Source organism: Dasypus novemcinctus, chromosome 14 (assembly GCF_030445035.2).
Source record: "Dasypus novemcinctus isolate mDasNov1 chromosome 14, mDasNov1.1.hap2, whole genome shotgun sequence".
In the NCBI taxonomy this organism is placed as follows: Eukaryota; Metazoa; Chordata; class Mammalia; order Cingulata; family Dasypodidae; genus Dasypus; species Dasypus novemcinctus.
This window is the reverse complement of record NC_080686.1, coordinates 13,235,587-13,257,947: the sequence shown is the minus strand read 5'-3', so window position 1 is coordinate 13,257,947 and position 22,361 is coordinate 13,235,587. Positions and strand designations below refer to the sequence as shown.

The 22,361-nt window shown below is 36.9% G+C and overlaps 1 protein-coding gene across 4 annotated transcripts in view; it reads right to left on the bottom strand.

Moving 5' to 3' along the window:
- SNTG1 (syntrophin gamma 1) overlaps window positions 1–22,361 on the bottom strand; it is a 956,656-nt gene that overhangs the window by 59,995 nt on the left and 874,300 nt on the right. For all 4 annotated transcript variants that reach the window (XM_058275521.2, XM_023589409.3, XM_058275519.2 and 1 more), the window contains 2 exons: window positions 15,287–15,403; window positions 13,647–13,718 (listed from right to left, as the gene is read on the bottom strand). In XM_058275521.2, coding sequence (XP_058131504.1) covers window positions 13,647–13,718; window positions 15,287–15,403 — 189 coding nt within the window. The remainder of the gene's footprint in view (window positions 1–13,646; window positions 13,719–15,286; window positions 15,404–22,361) is intronic.

Below are 22,361 nucleotides of genomic sequence, written 5' to 3'. Positions count from 1 at the left end.
CAAACCAAGATTCCTGATAAGATTGGCAGACTCCCTGTGAGACCATCTATGATGGTTAATTTCATATGTTGACTTGGCTGGGTTGTGGTGCCCATTTGTTTGGTCAAGCACTGGACTGATTTTTGCTCTGAGGGCATTTCATGGATTTAAACCATCAGTCAGTTGATGGCCTCCATGGCCGATTACATGTACAACCAGCAAAGGAGATTGTATTCAGCAATGAGAGAAATCGGATCTGATCAGTTGAGGGTTTTAAAAGGGAGAACTGAGGATTTCAGCAGTCAGAGGGAAGGATGTCTATCTCTACCTCAGCAGGCCAAGTCCCTCTTGTGGAATTCATCAAAAACCTTCATCTGAAGTCCCAGCAGTTCTCCTGGGGAATTCAACACCAAGGGTCACAACTTTGAGCTTATAGACTAGCTATGAAATTTGTACTCACCAAAACCCAGGGTTATGTAAACCAATTCTTATAATAAATTTCTTAATATAGTTCCTGTTTTTTGGAGAAGCCTGGCTAATACACCATCCATAGGAGAATATTCTTTGACTCATCCTATCTAAATTTTTATAGTAAGGAAGTCTTTAATATGAGATTTGCCTGTAATTCTGATTCCCATTTTGATGAGGCTGTCTGCATTGCCTGCTTCCCATCCTTAGCATTCTCTCTAACTGAAGTAAGTGGTTAGTATAATACATGGGTCAGCAAGTGTAGGAATTGCAAACGATGGAGTCGATTGCTATCCTCAAAAGTAGCCTCATAATTGAAGGCGGTGGAGAAAGTGTGGTGCCCTGGAAGTCAACAGACCAAGGTTCTGTGCCCATCTTTGCTGGTGACTCCCCGTGCAAAAAAAAGTAAATAAATAAATAAGGCGCAGGGAATGCTATTGAGATTTCTTACTGCCAAAGAGAGGAATCTATATAAGACTTAGTATAGCAGACGGTTGATGAGAAATACCTTACATAGAGTAACAGCATTTTCTCTTATCCTTGATACACTCAATTTCTCCTTTTGTAATTTGCATGGTTGTAATGGAACTTATAACAAACCCTGAGAAAAGCAGCATTGAAGAATTACTAAGATAGTCACCTCCTAGCTCCTTGCCAAGAAAATGAGGTCGGTCTGTGAATTTCTATGGTTTTTGAAAGGACTGTCCTCTGATTGTGAGGTTGGAAGGGCAGCATCTCAAATACTGATCTGTACTCGTGAAAAAAAAGCTAAGTCTTTACATATGGCAGGAAGTCAACCATTCAGAGAATGGGTATGGGGAATACATTTGACAAAAATAATAGAAACACCTTAGTGCAAATTCAAACACAATGTCTGATGCCAAGTCAGGGCAACTTACATTTCAAGAACAATTTAGACACACAAACCACTAGTATTTATTTAATGCTTACTAAGTGTACTATTCTATGGACACTTAAACCTACCAAACATCTTATAAGGTTGTTATAATTAAACTTCTTGTTTTAAGTTTAATAATGAAAGTCAAAGATGATTTAGTAATTTGCTGGTAATTATTGGAGCCAGAATTCAAGACAGATAATATGACGCTGATCCATGCAAGTATCATTTCACTACTCTTTCTTTCAACCAACTAATTTAGTGATCTATGTTAATCTGACAATATACAAATCAAACAATAATATTTAGAACATAGTGACCAACTAAAATATGAATGAACAATAAAAAAACAAAACTTAAAGTATCAAAATTATTTCTAGAAATAAATATTAATCACAAATATATTCCTAAAAGTAGTCTTACTGTTTAGTAAGCCCATTAGCTGTTGCTCAAAGCAAAAAAAAAAAGATAAATGAATAGAATGAATATGTTTTATAGTAACGCTAAATCAAAGTTGAATACTGTTCCTCATTTTAATGAAACAAAAATATCATAAAAAAGTGGTTATTATTTCAAAATCATATGACTAATATGTCCAAAACAAAAGCACACGTGTGTACACACATGTTTATATATGTACATCTATATTTACATTTATATCTGTGTATTATTTTTCCTTAGAAAGGAAAATCTTCCACAGGTCTCTCTCAGTACTCTTGGCCATAAGAAATTGGAAACTTAAAAAGAATTTTCTCAACTGGTAATTTTTAAAAGTTATGAACAAAGTTGATTTTGACATGAGCATAATCCCAAAGTGAATATTTGATGCTCCTAATTTGAAAAATGTTTTAGAAAAATGTACATTAATTAAAATATTTCGGAGCTTAAATGAAGACCCTTTTATGCTTACTAATGTGGCATAATAATTTTAAAGCTGCTTAACTGAGATGGAAAAAAACACTGTATCTACATAATTTAAATTTAGTAAGTGAGATTTATGCATCTCTTGAAAACCAAAAATCTTGACTCCCTACAAAATGCATTTCTAGTGATATAAATATCTTGGCACATTGAATGTAAACAGCACAGCCCTGTAACAGGACACTCTTAAAGATAGTTTGGCAACAGAAGGTTGGATCTTTATGTGTTCCTTCCACACAGCAGCTGAGTACTTGCCATCTACAAACTCTCTAAACTTCACTACTCTCACTTTTATAAAAAAGGATGGTGAGCACTTGACCTTTTCAATTCTACTCTTGCAAATATGTAAAAGGTAAGTGACAAGAAGAAGAGAGTGCTCAATGCATGCTACTGAGTTCTTATAAGAAATAATAGTAATCAGAGAAGTTGATACTATTGTAAATATAACAACAATAGCAAAAAATAATGAAACTTTTTTCATTGCAAAATAAAGCACAGTGCAAAAACATTATGAAGAATGATACGATGCCATGGGAAACAAATATTACACATTATTTATGCTACTGTATCTTTAAAAAAGATATTATAAACCAATATCAAGGGTATTTCAAGAATTTTCTGCAACATTACTTAGTGACTGAAGACCTCAGAAGCACAACAGTGCATGACTCTTGTTTAATCTAGTATTAAAACTGTTTTCTCACTTTAAAAAACCCAATAAGATAAAGTTTTAATGTCAGAGAACTCTAAGATTGTATACTATGTTAAATTTGTAAGGCAGAAAATTTGTGAAAAATTCATGCTTTGTTCACAACTGGAATATATGATGCAATGTAAACAGTATCACTGAAAAAAAAAAGAATGATAATGGAAATATGTGTCACTACCTAATGGCAAACTAAACTGACCAGAAACCTCCAGTCTGACAAAAAAACAAAGCAAGAAAAGTGTATTCAAGGATGATGCATTTGAAGTTTCAAGATAATAAATAGGTGAAATAGACACTTTGAAATCCAAGATTTAATACCCTGGAGTTTAAAAGATGTCTTGGGCAAATATAAAATACTCTTACCTAACACAGAGTAAATTTATGAACTCACTATAAAAGAAAGTTTCCATGATAAAATAATACATTCAGAGAGTGTTGTTACATTAACAAAAATAAAAGATGCTCTTATAAATGATGGCTATTATATTTTATAAGACAGAAAGCTGGGTATGAGGTTGCCGGGATCTTCATTATGAATGAGAATCTAACTTCCGTCCAGGATGTGTTCTAGGATATACCACAGACAGAACGTGGCTGCGTGAACACTGCACTCACGCAAAGCAGGAGGGCCCAAAACTGGTCCGTAGCCTGTAAAGACTCTTAAAATAGCTGAGGGAATAGCCAGGGAAATAAGGAGAATACGAGGCACAACCTGGCCACTAGACAACATGGCTACCAGACGACTGGGCCAAAAGACAACATGGCTGTAAGACCTCACCGAGTCCTTGAGTTTAACCTTACGGACTCAATTTCTCTTTCCAGGAGCTCCAGATATTCCAAACAGGCCTCACCATTGACCCCCACCATCGGTGGGATAACCAATAACAGCTGGGGCCATCCCCTTAGTGTTAGCAAAGGGGGGGAATAACTAAGTTTGAAAGGTAACCACACGAGGCAGAGCTGCTCCCTGCCTGGAGGAGCCTGCACCAAATCTTGGGTGTATTTTCATCTCTCTCCCATTTCTCAGCAAGCTCTATTCTTTCCTCTATTTCACAAATAAATTCTTTTTACTGGCCTAACTACACTGGTGTGTTCTTAAGTTCATTTATGTAACATAGCCAAGAACCTAGAGGAATCCAACACTGCAACATATTCATAACCACCAGGGAACACTGCTGAATTATTAGAGGAAATATCCCAAAACCATGTTTAAAGAAGCTTGAAATTAAGGAGGAATTAAACATTTTATGAAAATTTAATTCAAAAGTGGTAGTTTAAAAAAATTAAGAACCAGAAACATTTTTAAATTATTTAATAAAATGCAAAGCACTCAATAATTTTAAATAACAGCCATTTTTAAAATGAAATCTGGTTGAAATATACTCAGAAAATGTAGAAAACATCCTTTTGACTAGATGGTCTCCCTAAGAAGGAAATTTCCTTTATATAAGTGGTAACTTTACAATCGTTTTCACTAGTATGTGTCATTGACATAAAATGCTACTATTAAAATAGATCTATGCATATATTGCAGTCTTCTGGAAGGATTTTTAACTGCAATAAAAACTTAGCATTTGTCTCTGAGTAGCAATGTACTAGTCAGCTAAAGGGGTGCTGATGCAAAATACCAGAAATCTGTTGGCTTTTATAAAGGGTATTTATTTGGGGTAGAAGCTTGCAGTTACCAGTCCATAAAGCAAAAGTTATTTTCCTCACCAAAGTCTGTTGCCACATTTTGGAGCAAAAGTGTTGTCAGCAGCTCCAAGGATCCAGCATTTCTCTTCCTCTTAAGGCTCAGTGGTTCCAGCTTCTTCCAATATCAGCTGCAAGCTAGGATAAGTTTCATCTCTCTCTTGGGACTCATTTCTCTCTGGGCTCAGTTTCTCTGTTCTCTCCACAAGGTCAGCTTTAGACTATTAGGTTCTCTCTTTTCCCAGGGCTTCTGCCATGTCTATGGCGCCATCTCTATTCTTCTGTGTTCTTCTCCAGTGTGTTTATTTCCTGGGGCTCCAGCATTCAAAAACTCCAAACGCTCTCCTCTGCCATACAGTTTCTCTATGAGTTCTTGCACCCACCAAGGGTGTGGGGACTCATCATACTATTGACTTGGTCCAAACAAAGCCTTAATCATAATTTTTTTAAAAGATTTATTTATGTTCTTATTTATCTCCCCTTCCCCCCCCTTGGTTGTCTGTTCTCTGTGTCTATTAGCTGCATCTTCTTTGTCCAATTCTGTTGTTTGCGGCACTGGAATCTGTGCCTCTTTGTTGCGTCATCTTGTTGTGTCAGCTCTCCATGTGTGCAGCACCATTCCTGAGCAGGCTGCACCTTTTTCATGCTGGGCAGCTCTCCTTACGGGGCGCACTCCTTCCGTGGCGCACTCCTTGCATGGGGGACACCCCTGTGTGGCAGGGCACTCCTTGCGCACATCAGCACTGCGCATGGGCCAGCTCCACACGGGTCAAGGAGGCCTGGGGTTTGAACCGCAGATCTCCCATGTGGTAGATGGACGCCCTAACCACTGGGCCAAGTCCACCGCCCTTAATCATAATTTAATCAAGCAAAACTGAAACCTCTGAATTTAATACAATCTAATATGCCCTGAGGAACAGATGAGTTTACAAACATAATCCATTATCTATTTTTGGAATTTATAAACAATATCAAATGGCTAGGAGCACCAATGAACTATGATATATCAAATCTATTGGTTTATGTTTTAAATTTTCTGTATGTTTATTTGTATACTGTATAATTGTATATTGAACATTTATTTTTGCTTTTAAGCCTACTTGCAAAAAGCATATACTCTTTTCTTTAATTGTGGAGCATTTCTTTTCTATTCAAAAATCTATTATTTCTTTCATTCTATTTGTTCTTTATTTAGCAAGTCCTAAAATGCAAAGTTTTTTAAAAAAATCAGACTTAGAGACACTTTTCAAGAGAATCACAGGAATTTATTTCATAAACCATTTAAGGATAAACTATCTTCTGATACCTCGCTCCTCCTCCACCACTCCCTTACCTTAATGTGTTTCTTGCAAACAAAGATATTGGGGTGTCCTCTTACATAACTACAGCACAACCATCAAAACAAGGAGCTTACCATTGCACTTTACTAACATCTAGTCTTCAGACTGTTGGGGATTCATTAATTCAGAAACATACATTGCATTGTCATACCCTTTCAGTCTCTTTCAAAGAAAAGAGTGCCTTGGTTGTTCCTTAATTTTCATGGCCCAACACAACTGAGGATTATAAGGCAGTTCTATGCAGAATGTGCCTCAGTGGGACTTGTCTGACAATTTCTTTTAGCTAGACGAGAATAGATTAATGTGATATTCTACTAATGATGCTCTACCAGATGACACACCCAAGTTTACTTTGTCCATTAATAGTATGCTCACTTTGAGAGCTCATTAAGGTAGTATGGCAACCTTCTATTCTGTGAAGCTACTGCCTTTCCTTCTGTAATTATACAGAATAATTTGTGGGGAGATACCTGGAAACTATGCAAGCATCCCTTCCTCATCAAATTTCCCACTTTCTCATTTATTTATTTTTATCAATATAGACTTATGGTTTCCTACTTTATTCATTGGGTAATAATCCATCATCACTGTCGTTATTATTATTTTTTCATGCAGGGCGGCTTTCCTTGCAGGGTGTAATCCTTATGCATGGGGCACCACCACGTGGGGGTGCCCCTGCATGGCACGGCACTCCTTGCACGCAGCAGCTCTGCATGTGGGTCAGCTCACCACATGGGTCAGGAGGCCCTGGGTATCGAACCCTGGACCCTCCCATATGGTAGGCAGATACTCTATTAGCTAAGCCACATCCGCTTCCCCATTATCTGCTTTTAAGCTCAGTTTAACCCAGATGTGACCTGTGGGTGTCTTTCACGCTCGCTTCTCTTTCAAAAGGTGATCATCATTCTTACTTTCTGACACAATAAATGCTTTATCCTTCTCTTTTGCTTTCCCTGCCTCAGCCCACCCATCAGCAATTTATCTAAGGTATTCTGGCTCCTTTTTGGGAACAATAGTGTAGCAGTTTGGCATGAATTCCAAAAATAGTTATTGGATTTTGTTTGCAAACTGGTCTGTCAAAGCTATTACTTTTAATTCTTTTAATTGATTATGATTAGGACTTTGATTGGGTTACTTCAGTAGGGCATTGAGTCTCTGTCCCCCTTGGTGGGTGGGGACTCACAGAGTAAAAACATGGCAAAGGTCAGAGTTGGAAGTTTAGAATCAGAGCCTGGGAAGTAAGCACACAGAGGAGAAAAGCAGCTGAGCCTGGAGGGAATCGAGCCCCAGGAAGAGGGACAGAACTCATCACCTGATAGTCTACAGCTGGCGTTGTGGAGAAAACAGAGGAGCTGAGCCCAGAAAGAAATAAGTCCTGGAAAGAGAGGAACCCAGGAAACTTGAACCCTAGCAAGTATTGGCAGCCATCTTGCACCAACATATGGTAATAGACTTTGGTGAAGGAAGTAACTTATACTTTATGGCCGGATAACTGTAAGCATCTACCCCAAATAAATACCCTTTATAAAAACCAACCAACTTCTGGAATTTTGCATCAGTACCCCTTTGGTTGACTAATACAAATGGTATTTTGAAACAGATCTGGGTGCTGCTGTGTGCCTTGTTTTCAGGTCATCATTGATCCCAGACACACTCGGGAGAAAGTAAGCCTGCTTTACTCCTATCACTTTGTTTCCTGAAAATTATTCTGGAATAATATTATTGTGACTACAATAATCACTATGTATCAATAATTTGAACTCAGTACAAGTAATATTGTCTAAAATCCATGTTCTAACAATTAAAAATGAAAAAATCACTCTATCATCAAGATATCAAGACTCCCTAACATCTTATGCTTCTATTACATGCATCAGTAGAGATGACTGTATGTTGTTAGAAAGTTGGAATTCAAGGCTAGGATCTGGACAGGGCATATTAATTTTGGAGTCAAAAGGATAGGATTATAAAGAGTGCATAAGATCGATTATAGAATGAGAGGACTTGGCCCTCGTTGGTGCTCATCTATCAATATAGGTTTGCCCTTGTGCTTTTATACTGTGGAGAGATTTTATCAGTTTCCTTCTGAACATATACTCATTCCTCATCTCAAACACTAAATTCACCCATGACATATATTTATCTGTTTAAACTTTTCTAAAAAAAAATCATTAATTTTATTTACACATACTGCATATCTACGAAACATACATTCCCCTCCCCCTCTGCATCCCCTGGTAATTTCTAATCTACCTTTTTATCTGTGAATATGCTCTTTCTAGACATCTCTGATAAGTGATATCATAAAATATTTGTCCTTATGCGTCTTGCATATTTCACTGAGCATAATGTTTCCAAGCTTCTTCTATATTACATCATTTCTCAGAAATGATTTTTCATTCATATTTATGCCCAAATAATATTCCACTGTGTGTATGTACCACATTTTGTTTAGCCATTCATTTGTTGATCTACACTTGGGTTGTTTCTACCTTTTGTATATTGTGAATAATGCTGCCGTAAACAGTTGTGGAAAAGTACCTGTTTGAGACTCTGTTTTCGCTTTCTTTGGGTATATATCTTGTGTGTGGTTTAAAGCTGTATGTGTCCCTGAGAAACATGTTCTTAAATTTGATCCTTTGCTCTAGGTGTGAACCCAATGTAAATAGCACCTTTTGATGAAGTTATTTCAGTTAAGGTATGGCCCACCTCAACCAGTATAGGTCTTAATCTTATTACTGGAGTCATTTATAAGGGAAAAAATGCAGAGAGAGAAAGCCACAGGAAACAAGAAGCTGAAAGTGGGAGTTGAAGAAGGACAATCACCACACCATGGAGCCTAGAGTGATTACAACTGAAAGTGGGAGGATTGCATCCAGCATCCATGTGGAATCTGAGCCTCCTCTTGACATAGAGGTGCAATGGACACAACCAATCCAATGTCCACATAGAAGAGGTGGCATTGGATTGGGAAAAGTAGACATGGTGGCTGATGGGTATGGGGAAAGGCAGGAAGAGATGAGAGGTGGAGGCGTCTTTGGGACATGGAGCTGCCCTGGATGGTGCTTCAGAGGCAATCACCGGACATTGTATATCCTCACAGGGCCCACTGGATGGAATGGGGGAGAGTATGGGCCATGATGTGGACCATTGACTATGAGGTGCAGAGGTGCCCAAAGATGTACTTACCAAATCCAATGGATGTGTCATGATGATGGGAGGGAGTGTTGCTGGGGGGGGGGGGAGAGAGGTGGGGCGGGGGGGGGTTGAATGGGACCTCACATATATATTTTTAATGTAATATTATTACAAAGTCAATAAAAAAAAATCTAAGACATCAAAAAAAAAAAAAAAAAAAAGAAGCTGAAAAGGAACTGGGAAAGGAGGAAAGAGACCAAGAAATACTGCCATATGCCTTGTGGTGTGACAGAGGAACCAAGGATCACTGGCATCCAGCCCCAGAATGCCACAGTTCTGGGAGAAAGCATTGCCTTGAAGATGCCTTGATCTGGACACTTTCCCATCCTCAAAACCATGAGGACATATTTTCCCATTGTTTAAGCTGAACTTTTTCAGGGTATTTGCTTGAGCATCTTAAGAAACTAAAACATATATAGAAGCTATAGTTAACTTGATGAGGAACCACCATGTTCTTTTCCAATGTGGATACATCATTTTACATCCCCACCAATGACACAACAGTCTCAATTTTCCACATCCTCTCCAACACTTATTTTCCTTTATTAAAAAATTAGTAACCATCCTTGATGGTGTGAAATGGTATCTCATTGTGGTTATGATCTGCATTTTCCTGTTGGCTAATTAAAAATAAGTTAGATTCAGTTTATTTAGGACTTCCTCAAAATGTCCTTAAACAGGAATTGGATTTGGCTCAACTGATAGAGCATCCGCCTACCACATAGGAGGTCCAGGGTTCAAACCCAGGGCCTCCTGGCCTGTGTGGTGAACTGGCCCATGCGCAGTTCTGATGTGCACAGGAATGCTGTGCCATGCAGGGTGTCGCCCGCATAGGGTGCCACGTGTGCAAGGAGTGCACCCTGCAAGGAGAGCTGCCCCGTGCAAAAAAAGCACAGCCTGCCCAGGAGTGACACCACACACATGGAGAGCTGATGCAGCAAGATGACGCAACAAAAAGAGACATAGAATCCTGGTGTCACTGACAAGAACCCAAATGGGCACAGAAGAACACACAGTAAATGGACAGATAGCAGACAAGGGGGGAGGGGGGGAAGGAGGAGAGAAATAAATTAAAAAAAAACAAACAAAATATCCTTAAACTCCTTATCCAGTAAGGCTTTGTGAGCTCACCTCTTCTGTATAATTATATTCAATCTCTAATCCTAGGGGAGTCCTTGGCATATAGAGGAGGCTCAATGAGTATCTATAACATGAATGAATAAATAAAAGTGCATTCACAAATCAATTAATGAATTGCTAATTTTCCTAACGTACATTTTATTAGCAGCATTTAGCAAATGATTTAATTAAACTTTATAATGCCTAACACATCTGCAAGGCAGGTTGAACTTGGTAACAGAGTTGACATTTTTTGCTAAATCTCACTTATTCTGAAGCCGTTACTCTCTCATTAGAACTAGTTTGGCTTTCTGAGGATCATTTATTTCCAATTTTCAACAGTTTTGATACTGAGAAAGAAAGAGGCAGTACAACATAAAGTTTAAGAGCACAGATTTTCGAGACAGACTGCAAGGTTCAAATTCTTACTCTGACATTAGTTCTATGACATCAGTTCTCTTAAACTTCTTTGCCATCATTTCGATATGTTTAAAATGGGAATAATAATAGCAACCTCATAGTATTGCTGGGAAGATTAAATGCATTTATATATATTTCAAACAATACCTGCATGCATGCTCTAAACCTGTTTATTATTGCTGAACTGTAGTTATCACTGGTGTAGCTTCAAGATCAGAAGGGAGGAGTTTCCCCCAGGTTGGTGGTCACAAGGCAAATTCTCCATGGTCCAGATCTTCAAACTGTGCTTTTAAATTTGGCATGTCTGGGGTTCCCTTCCAAGAAACAGGTGTCTACAACTTCCAAATGACTGTTACCCGGGGCATGGTATAGCAAATGCCTCTACCGAGAACTTCACTAACCCCCACTGCCTGCAAGTAGCACAAGTCAACCATCCAGCTCCAATTCCCGATCCTGTCATGCATAGAAAACTCTGGAACATGATCCACATGCAGGAAAATAAATTTTCATTTGGCACTGAGTCTGTTATGATGCTGCATTAAATTTTTCCCCAGGAAAAGGCATCCTCAGAGGATGTCTTTGGTGTGCCAGATGTAAAGCCTCAAAGCATAGAATCCTAGTGTGCTCACTCATGGTAAGAGAGATTTCTTATGATGTCTGACAACTGAGATTAGAACTGCATTTAATTTGATGGCTGAGGATATTTATCTACAGGTCTCCAAACCTATGTAAAAATCTTGCTAAAGCAACTCGTACACTTACAGAAAATTTTATGTAGAAAGTTAAAATGTTTATGTAGAAACTAATTTTTTCCATGTAGAAAGTTAAAAATAAATTTAAAATTTATTTTAAATTTGTCAGAGAAGAGAAACATGGGCATTCTCAGATACCTGTGATAGCAGTATAAATTTGTATGGCTTTCCTTAAAGTCTTTTTGGAGAAGTGAATCCAACACTTTGAATGCACTGAAATATTTTTCCACATTGGATTTCTAAAACTCAGAATTTAGATTAAAGGAAATAATTGAGAAGCCAGATAAAATACAGTGGGTAAAGATGAATTTAAAAACATCTATCCATTTCTTATCTATTTAGTTAATGTCTGTTCACCCCCATAAAATGAAAGCTCAATAAGAGCAGGGGCATTTTCTGTCTTTTTTTCTAGCCATACAACAGATCACTTGGCATATAGTAAGCACGCAGTAACTTTTTGTTAAGTAAATCAAAAAATGATTGTTGGGATACTCAAGATAGTCAGAACTAATAGGGAAGCAACTTAAATGTCCGAAATTAAGGGATTGGATAAATTAACTTTAATATAGCTAGATGGGAGAAACTAAATCTATCAAAAAGTCATAGCTTTTTTGAAGGACTGACATAGAAACAAAAATCCCAAGACATATTTCTACATGAAAAAGCAGGTAACAAAACAATATGATCCCGATTTTGAAAAAAAAAGAAAAAAGGGAAAGAAAATATTGAGCTATCGTTTGTATATGGTGATGGAACCAGGCACACTTTTTCTTTTCTTCTTATATGCATGCTGGATGACTATAACTATGTAAGGGTTATATTTGTATATGCATAAGGAATGAACAAATGAAAGTGATTTTTTGGTGTAGCTAGTTTCTGGATTTCTTCCTTTTTCCCTCCCTCCTTCTGCCTTTTTTTATTCTTTCTAATTATCCTTCTTTTCTTTCTTTTCTCTTTTTTTCTTTCTCTCCTCCCCCCCCAAATCCATTAATTCTTTTGCTTTAAAATAATATAAACAGAAATCTATCTTGTTAGTCGCATAGGCAGTTATTTGAATAAAACAGTAGTTGGGTGAGGCCTTCTTTCCCTTAATTCCTGGTATATCTTTCAGACTTGTGAGAACATTCTTCACAAAAAATCAACTCAAGTATTTCAGAATTTTTCTTATACCATTAGGCACGTAGAAAAGTAAAACCATCCTCATGAAGGCCAAGCAGCAGCCTACATTTTGTTTCATATTGTACTGCGGCTTTAGTTTAAGGTTATGATGTAGGGAAGAAAAAAAACAAGTATCTTTATAGTAATCACAATTTTCTTTCCTTGCTTTCAGGCACATCTGATACTGTACAGTATACTTACAGTATACTGTAAGCTTTCCAGGTTTTTCTACAGTAGCGAGTATTTACTAGATGAGAAACAACTAAGTGCAGGGGTATAGTTTCTCCTTGGTTACACAAGCAAAGTCAATTTTAAGCAAGAATTTTTTTATCAGTCTGAGGTACTTCCAATCCTGCAGACTCTAGAATGGAAATTGATTGGGGTTTATTACTTAGGTTTTATCCCTGTTTTGACTCTTACAAAGAACTACAAGATTTGGAAACTTGTAGAATTCTTGATGACTTACTGTTGCAACAATTCTGTGTATATCACTAATGTTTGAGTGAGTGATGACAGCTCTACACTCTTTTGCATACTCAGGGGGATGGTTAAACCTCAAGATTAAAAACACAAAAACTAACAACAAAAACCCTTTTTCTACACTTGCCTATATATACATCTTGCATTTTCTAATACCAGATTTTATCCAAATTTTTCTCTTCTGTATTTTACTCAGGAAAACAACAACAACAATAAAACTATGGTCAAAACTGAGCTTTAAATTCACAACATTTCCAAATGAACTTTCAAGGTCTTCCTTGATGAAATCCTGCCAAGTTTCTCCCACTTTCATTCCCAGTCCCCCAGTGGAATGGCAGAATCTGCTGAAGTGTTATTTAATCCAATATGTGGGTGCTTTCTCCTGCATTCCATCAATTTGTCTTTTCTTTTCTTTTTGAAGGGTCACTTGTTTTTAAGAATGACTCATAAAGCCCAGAACCACTGTTTTCTGAGGAAACACCCTTAAAATAATCAGTGGTTATTGATCATACCTTGAGAATCTTGCACATAATCTCATAAACTGAAAATGTTTTCTCTGCTCGGGTCCAGTCCCAGGTGGTCACCTTTGAAAGATGAGAAAGTAATATGTTATTCATTGTTGAAAGATAATCCCTTTTTCTCTCTTTATTTCCTTTGTATAATATGGTGTACAATAAATGAAACATTGGCAGATATATTTATTTAGCCTAAAAATTGTGACATTATTTTCATAAAAGTCCATGTATAGTGCTTTGATTGCCTCTGTTTTACACTTTATCATCATTTCACTTTCTTCTTTAACTAATATTTTATATTATATGCTACAATTCCCATTATGTTCAATGTCTTCAAGTATGTTAAATAATTTGTGTATTTTCTACATATAATATTAAGTTTTTATATTCTACACATAACAATATTTTTTCTCAGTTTGCCCCCACATACACACAGAATACTAGATATCAATTCTGGCTTTATTTTTTTTGAAGACATAATTTATATTAGAATTCATTCCAAGAAGTGAATGACTTTATGACATTGTGAAAACACCAACCACCACAGTGAAGTTGCTTCAATTATTTATGTTTGAAACATGTATTTGTCTGTCTAGTCATAAGTAGTTATTTGAAGTAAGAATAGAGTGAGGAAGATAAAAATATAATGAATTTTTCCTTGCCTTCCTGGTGTTTTGAACTTAATGCAGACACAGATATTGAAAATAAAAATGAGCCAAGCTTGCTCATTCCTGTATATTATTAAACCTGCAAGTAAGTGGTCCGGAATTTGATATTTATAGTCAATAAATATTTATGGAGAGTCTACTTTTGTGCAAGGTACATGTTTCCAAAAGCAGCCGTTAGGTGCAATAGGTACCCATACATATTTAGTACAAAGCTCAGTGACTAGAACGCAGAGTGTAATAGATCATCAAATATATGACTGATTACATTTAGACACATCTGGACAATGTAGATAAGCATTTCTCACTGTCATAAATGATAGCTCACCAAAATTTATTTCTGATTTTTGCTAAGGGGCAAAACCCACTCATCTAAACTTAAACACCACAAAATTTTGGCCATGCTTGAGATAGACTGAACACTAATGCTTGAAAGAATGTTACCAGATCAATGTTTACTTATTATTATTAGGTAAGAGTAAATGGTGGCAAATATATTTTAAAACCCTCTAATTTCCTTCAGGAACAAGGGATTAGTAAACATATTAATTCATCTATAATGAAGCTTTCATTTTTTCTAATTTTAGACTTTTCTCATTATACTTATTCCTCTAATTTTTTATTCAATTAACAAAATAAGTTGTTGCATGCCTAGACATGTCGGTTAAAACCTTCTTTCTAAGGTTTACTTGGGAATCATAACAGTAATATAATGCAAGCCATTATTTTCCAGGTTCCCTACCTAAAAAGAAATTTACTTCTAGATGTTTCGGGAGTTAAACTGCAAATATTTCATGCTAATTCATGTATTTCCTAAGATATTTAAAAAACCATTTGACTGTATTTAGCGTTTTCTTCTGTATCTAATTTTCAAAGCACTAATAATATGTTTTTCAATATTGTTACAGGAATGCCTATCCATTGTGTCAACATGGAGGAAAAAAATCATTAAGTCTGGATAAAAACACTTACTGGAGGTGCCAAAAATTTGTAAAGACATGAGCCCCTAAGGGCTAGAAATGTTGGTGTATACACCCGATCTTGAAGGGCGTCCTGCTCCCGAACTTCACACCAGCCCATATAGACAATCTATAAGGAAATTGAATATAATTAATTGCAAAAAATATATTTTTTAGATGTCTTACGTGCATGATCCATATCTTGTGGTATTTTGAGCTCTTATAAAATTATCAAGTAAATTGATGTAAAAATACATTTACCCAGATTTACCTTCAATAAGTATGTACCTCTTAAGAGATTATGTTTAATCAGTGTTTAGAAAGCGTTTGCATGTTTGTTCTTATAGTCCAACCTGGCAAGAGTTAAACCTCCCACTCTCTACCAGTTCTTATTGAAAACGTATTTCTTTGTTCTAGAATCCAATGATTCACCCACCCAGTTTCTTGATAAGTGACATTTTATGATATGGGAATGTGAAACCGGGGCAGAATCTTTTTTATTATTATTATTATTTCTTTGTTTTGTATTCTTTTTAATTGTCTTTTTAAAAAAAGATAAAATAGATCACATAAAACATTTCATTAAAAAATATGAGGTTCCCATATAACCCATCCCCCACCCCATCCCCACTCCTCCCACATCAACATTCCCTTCCATCTGTGAGGCACATTCATTGCATTTGGTGAATGTACCCTGGAGCACTGCCACATGATGTGGACTATAGTTTACATTGTAGTTCACACTCTCCCCCAGTTCATCCAGTGGGTTAAGGCAGGATACACAATGTCCTGGCATGTGCCCCTGCAATATCATTCAGGACAACTCCAAGTTCGGAAAATGCCCCATATTACACCTCTTCCTCCCTCTCCCTGCCCTTAGCAACTTCTGTGGGCACCATCTCCATATCAATGATACAATTTCTTCTATTGTTTGAATCACAACTGGTCTATAGTAAACTATCAGCAAGTCCAGTCCAAACCATATTATATTCCTCCAGCCTGTGGACCCTGGGATGGTAATGTCCACTCCACCTCTAAACTGAAAGGGGGCTTAGATCCCACATGACTGATGGATACAATTCTGCTTGCAGTTGTAGACACTCTTGGTTCCCTGATGTGGTGGTTGACCATTCTCACCTCCCTGTCAGCTGACCTGAGTAAGTCCAACGAACTGGAGAGAAGGTGTTGCAATTCCACTAAGGCTCAGGACCCAGCTGGCACATGGACAGTTCAGCGATTCAGGTCTCTTGATCATACACAAACCTCAGCACCAACCACAGGTTCAGGAAAAGTGACAGAAGAGGTGTGTATAGAGAGGTCACATCTGAGTCAAACTCCATCACAATCAGGAGCACAAATTCCAAAGTAGGGCCCACTGGCAAGGCAATGAGCTCCAGAATCATCTGCCATGACCATAGAACCTGTGTGTCTCCATAGCCCTCAGGAGCACAAGTACCTGGGACTGTATCTACTTTGACTGTCTCTGGGATCCTGCTGAGACATGCGTAAGCATGAACCTGTGATGACCTTCCAACTCATTTTGAAGTCTCTTAGCCATATACACTCATTTGTCTTTATCATTTTCCTCTTTTACTCAAAGTCTTTTTCTGCTGGTGATGGTAGTAATCCCTCGGTGCCAGGGAGGCTCATCACCAGGAGTCATGTTCCATGCTGGGGGGAAGGTAGTGCATTTACATGCTGAGTTTGGCTTAGAGAGTGGTCACATTTGAGCAACACGGAGGCTCTCAGGAGGTAACTCTTAGGCACCCTGCAGCTCTAGGCCTAGTTGAAATTTCAGGCACAGAAGTTCATAGGCATAGTCATCAGTATCAAGCACCCATCATTGGACCATCCTTCTTCACTGGTCTTTGCCCTTGCATTTGGGTTATTGTTGCTCTTCCATTGGGGAATGTGACAGAGCTCCCCCAGATGGCAAATTAGCACTCCCTCAGTTGTCATGTGTAACTATATCCACTATGACAATACCCAATGAACATCTGAACATATTTATATACCCTATATGCCTGCCCAGGTGAACTCCCTCCCATCCATGCACCCCCAATCAATGACACCCCACACCAGTGTTCCTCCCCTGTTATAGTTGAACCTCTCTGTGACCCAAAACTTCTCCAAAAATGAAGCCTAATATATTGCCCAATTCAATTAGTTGGAAAATGAAATAGTATTGACAACTTTAAGGATTAGAAATAAAATACATAATAATTTAGAAAAACTAAAATAAAGTAAAAATTAAATTGGGATATTAAAAAATGAAAAATATCATAAAACTTTGTTTCTGACGTTTTGCCTTTCATCATAGTAATAGGTGTTGCCCTGCATGTACAGTGGCAAGGCAATCTCTTTCATTCCTTCCTCATTGTCTGCATCCTTTTTTTTTTTTTTAATTTTTAATTTTGTCTTCTAAAAAGTTTTAGATCATAGTAAAGTCACATCTACTGTATAGGGAATTCCCATATATCCAACTTCAAACCCTTTTTTCCCTTCCCCAAGAATGAATTTTTTACATGTGGATATTATATTTGCTACAGCTGATGTACAGATATTGAAACATGGCTACCAACCATGGTTCTATTATGGCTTGCATTATGGTTTATATTTTAGACTGTACACTTTTCTAAATTTTTGGTTACCTTATGGTTTACATTTAGAGTATACACTTTCATAAATTTTTGGTGAAATTTATTATGGCTTACATCCATCATTGCACAATCTTGTGGCACACTTCCATTGCCCCCCCCCCCAGTTACCTCCTCTTCCTCTATTCTATTTCCCTCTCCCTCTCCCCTCAAGGCCCACAGTGACAACCAAGCTTCACTGCTTGACATACAAAATTCATAGATACTTACAACAATGCTAAGAGCTTGACACTCCAGTCTGTCTCTTCCCCACTGGGAGCCACCCATGCTCTCAAGAGACACCCTCTCCTCTGTTTGAGAATATCAGGTCTCCCCAGGATGTGGGTACAACACTTTCCAGCACATTGTGTGTATCTCCACCCACTGATACAACCTAATATGACAAGATGAGCACTCACACGCTCCCTAGAAGCTGCGGGGCAGAATCTTTATGTGCTTAAAAGAGTTAAGTCAAAGGGAGATATTTAATGTAGTTATCATTGCTGTGGTGGGAAATACCTGCTCTATGCCTTTAAAACTAGGATGCTAGCCTCATCACTGATCTCGGATGAATATAGATTATGTTAGTATTATTAATATACAAAATACATCAACACCAACTCTTTTCTTTTTGCTCTAAATATAGGCGGATCAATTTCCCAAGGAAAGTCAGCTGAGATAAGAGTCTCCTCTCCTTTCCATCATTTGACAGTTGTGAGACTAAAACATGTACATAAACATTTGTTTAAAAATATTACATTCTCGGCAATGTATTTATGTGTCATTTAATTTATCTCTCATCACAACTCTATGCAGTAGAAATATGTGGGAGGATTCTATTTCCCATCTCATGCAACTTTCTTTTTTATGATTGGCAGAGTGTTATTTTCAGCTTCTAGGCTTATATTTGTTTTTCTTTGTAACCTGCTTTGACCAATGGGATAATAAGGGGCATGGCACAAGCAGAGTTTGGGTTAGAATCTTATTTCTGCCTCTGCCCTGAGAGGAAAATAACCAAGGTTGCATTTGTTCCCAGAAAACAAGAAATATGTGGAGCATACCAGAACCCAACTACCTACTAGCTGGACATAAGACAGCCAACCTCAGCATAACTCAACCAAACAACAAGGTCACTTGCAGCAAGAAATAAATACTTATCTTTGTATCTGTCTGACTTTTGGGGTAGTTTGTTAGGCAGCATTACTGTGGCAATAGCTGACTAATAGTATCTGTCTGATCACAGATCCAATGTTCTTTCCAATATATTATATTGTCTCTCCAAAATAATTGTATTTGTCAATTATTTTACTATTTCAGCTTGCCTTACAATAAGCTCTGAGATACAGCCACCCTCCCTTTGCAAATTAAAGAAACTCGATTTAAATAAATTGTCCTACAAATTAATCAAATTTGGTATATGTTAGAATTGGAACTTGAACCAACACCGCTTGTTCTTTTAATTAAACTATGTGTTCTCTATCTCTTAGGTCACCAATGTATTTGTGAAATTTGTACCATCTGGGAACACTTCATAGAGACTTCATTGATTAATAATAATAATATAATATGAAAACAGTAATGTGCATTGATTATTTTGTATTGCTTCTCTGGCTAGTTTGATATTTCTTAATTTTAAAGAATAAATGAAGTTTACTGGCAAACTACCCCATAAAGAAAAAAAAAATTGATTCAGTTACCTATAGAAGTATATATAATATATCAAAACAATTAAGTGAGTTAAAAGGAAATAGGTTATGAATAGTCTCTACTTCCAGTAATTGTGTACTAAGCAATTCAGATAATCCATGAAATGAAGTTTATTTGAAATGAAGTCTATTTTTAAAACTGGACAAAAGACACATTCTTCTAATTTTCTAAAGATTACATATTTAACAAAGTGGTAAAGAATTACCAGGCAAAATCCATAATAATATGGAAATCAAGAGCTGAGAATCCAAATTTGGGTTCAACCTTTGCCTTAGAGGCCCTTATAATCCAGAAAGAGCAGATGGGAGAGACAGATTTAGGAGGAAAGCATTAAAATCCAGAATGCTCTAAGTGTAGAAGCTTTGGTAAAAATGCCGTTTTTATTTAGAATCACAAATGCCTATATCTTAACAACAATTATGAAGCAGAAGTCACTAATCACTTGAGAGGACTAAAGCATAGATTTGAGTCATTTGGATGGACCAGAATACACCAACCTTGAAATGATTTAACTCAATTACAGTTTTACCAGGCTCCTGGCTAAAGGAAATGGAAATGCTGTCGGGATGAAGATACCATCAGGCTATACCTCAAATTACTTCAAAAAAATCTGTTTCAACAATGCCTGGAATGCAATAAAATAAACAATTATATGAGGAAATGAAACATTATAACTGAATTCAAACACATGAAGAAAAAAACATGACCAACAAAAATAACAGACAACACTTTGGCATTCCAAATATCAGAATTTTCTGACACAGACATTAAATCAATTATGCTTACTGTACAAAAGAAATTAGACACATGCTTGAAATTTTCATCAGAGAATAAGAAACTCTAAAACTGACATAACAGATTTTAAAATGAACCAATTTGAAATGAAATATTTTAATTTTAAAAATTAAAAAATAACAATAGTTGCATTTAACAATAAATTAGAGGTAGCAAAGGAAATAATTAATGAATTTAATTATGGGTCAATAGAAAATATCTAGAAATATCAGTCAATAGATCAAAGTTTGAGAACAGAGAGGAAAATGAAAGTAAAAGGTTTTAAGGAGAAAGTATAAACCACTTTTCATTTGAGTCCCACACAGAGGGAAGAAAGTAAATGGGCTGAAGATATGTTTGGAAAGACAATGACTAATAACTTTCTCATTTGGGTTAAAATCCACAGATATAGAAGACAAACCAAACAAAATAAAGACCAATTCAAGGAAAATCACAACTAGACACTTTATCATGAAACTTCTCAGAAACCAAAGACAAAAAATAATACATTAAACACTTCCAGTCCAGAAATTGGACTGGCTCCCAGATGCTGGCTCCCAGAAATCCTTGGGGTCCCTTGGCTTGTGTCTCTGCCTCCCATCACATGGCCTTTTCTCTCACCTTGTATCTTCTCTTCTGGCCTCTGCTAACTTTTTACTTCTCCCTGTGGCCTTCCCTAATTCTTCCTTCTGATTTCTTCTCTTCAAAATGCCTCCAATAATATGCATGAATAAGACCCACCCTGTTCCAGTTAGTCATACCTTAACTGAAAATAACATATTCAAAAGTCCCATTTACAATGGATTCGCACCCACAAGAATGTGGATTAAGATAATAACATGTGTTTGTTGGGGTACATAATTCAGTCTACCATAGTCCATCATCTTGACCCCAAAAAACATAGTTGTTTTAGTTTGCTAAAAGCTTCTGAAAGCAATATACCAGAAAGGGGTTGACTTTTTCAATGGGGTATATTGGCTTGCAAGCTTACATTTATGAGACTGAGAAAAGTGTCCAAAGCAAGGCATCGTCAGGCAACACATTCTCCCATAGACCAGCAGGGATGATCCTAGACTCTCCAGTCACATGGGAAGACACATGGCAGCATCTGCCAGTCTCTGGTTTCTCCGTTGGACACCATTGTTTCAGCTGCTACAACATTTGTGGCGTTATCCCTCTCTGAGCTCGTGTGTCTTTTCTTTCTGTCATCATCTCATTTGTAAAAGACCCCAGTAAGGGGATTAAGACCCACCCTTGGTCACTCCTTACTGAAGTAATCTAATCAAAACATCCCACTTAAAATAAAGTCACACCCACAGGAACTGATCAGCACTAAGAATATAATTTTCTGGAGTCCATCTAGCCTCAAATTGTTATACTCCACCTTTTAAACCCCAGAAACACATGTTTATTCCATATGAAAAATATATCATTCCATCACAATTTCTCAAAAAGCCTTTAATTATTTCAGCAACAATATTAAGTGCAAAATTTCATCAAAATCAGTTAAAGGTGTGGTTTGTTCAGGGGTAAAACTCCCCTCATGCTGTGGACCTCTGAAACTGAGAAACAGTTATCTGCTTCCAATATACAAAGGAGGGTCTCATAGGATACACATTCTTGTTGACATAAGGAGAAATTGGAAGGAAAACAAGGGGCACGGGTTACAAACAGTTCCAAAATCTAAAGGGCATACTCCATTAGATTTCAAGGTTTGAGAGTCATGTATGAAAACATGATTTTTTTGTAAGATGATATTTTCATTAGTGCATTGTCCTTTTTTAAATACAGTTTTTAAAGAAGATTTAGATTACATAAATGTTACATCAATTATATAAGTATATGAAAATATAAGTGATTCCCAAATACCCCACCCTCATACACACTTTTCCCCATTAACAACATCTTTCATTAGTATGGTACATTTGTTACAATTGATGAACCCTTACTGAAGCATTACTACTAACCATG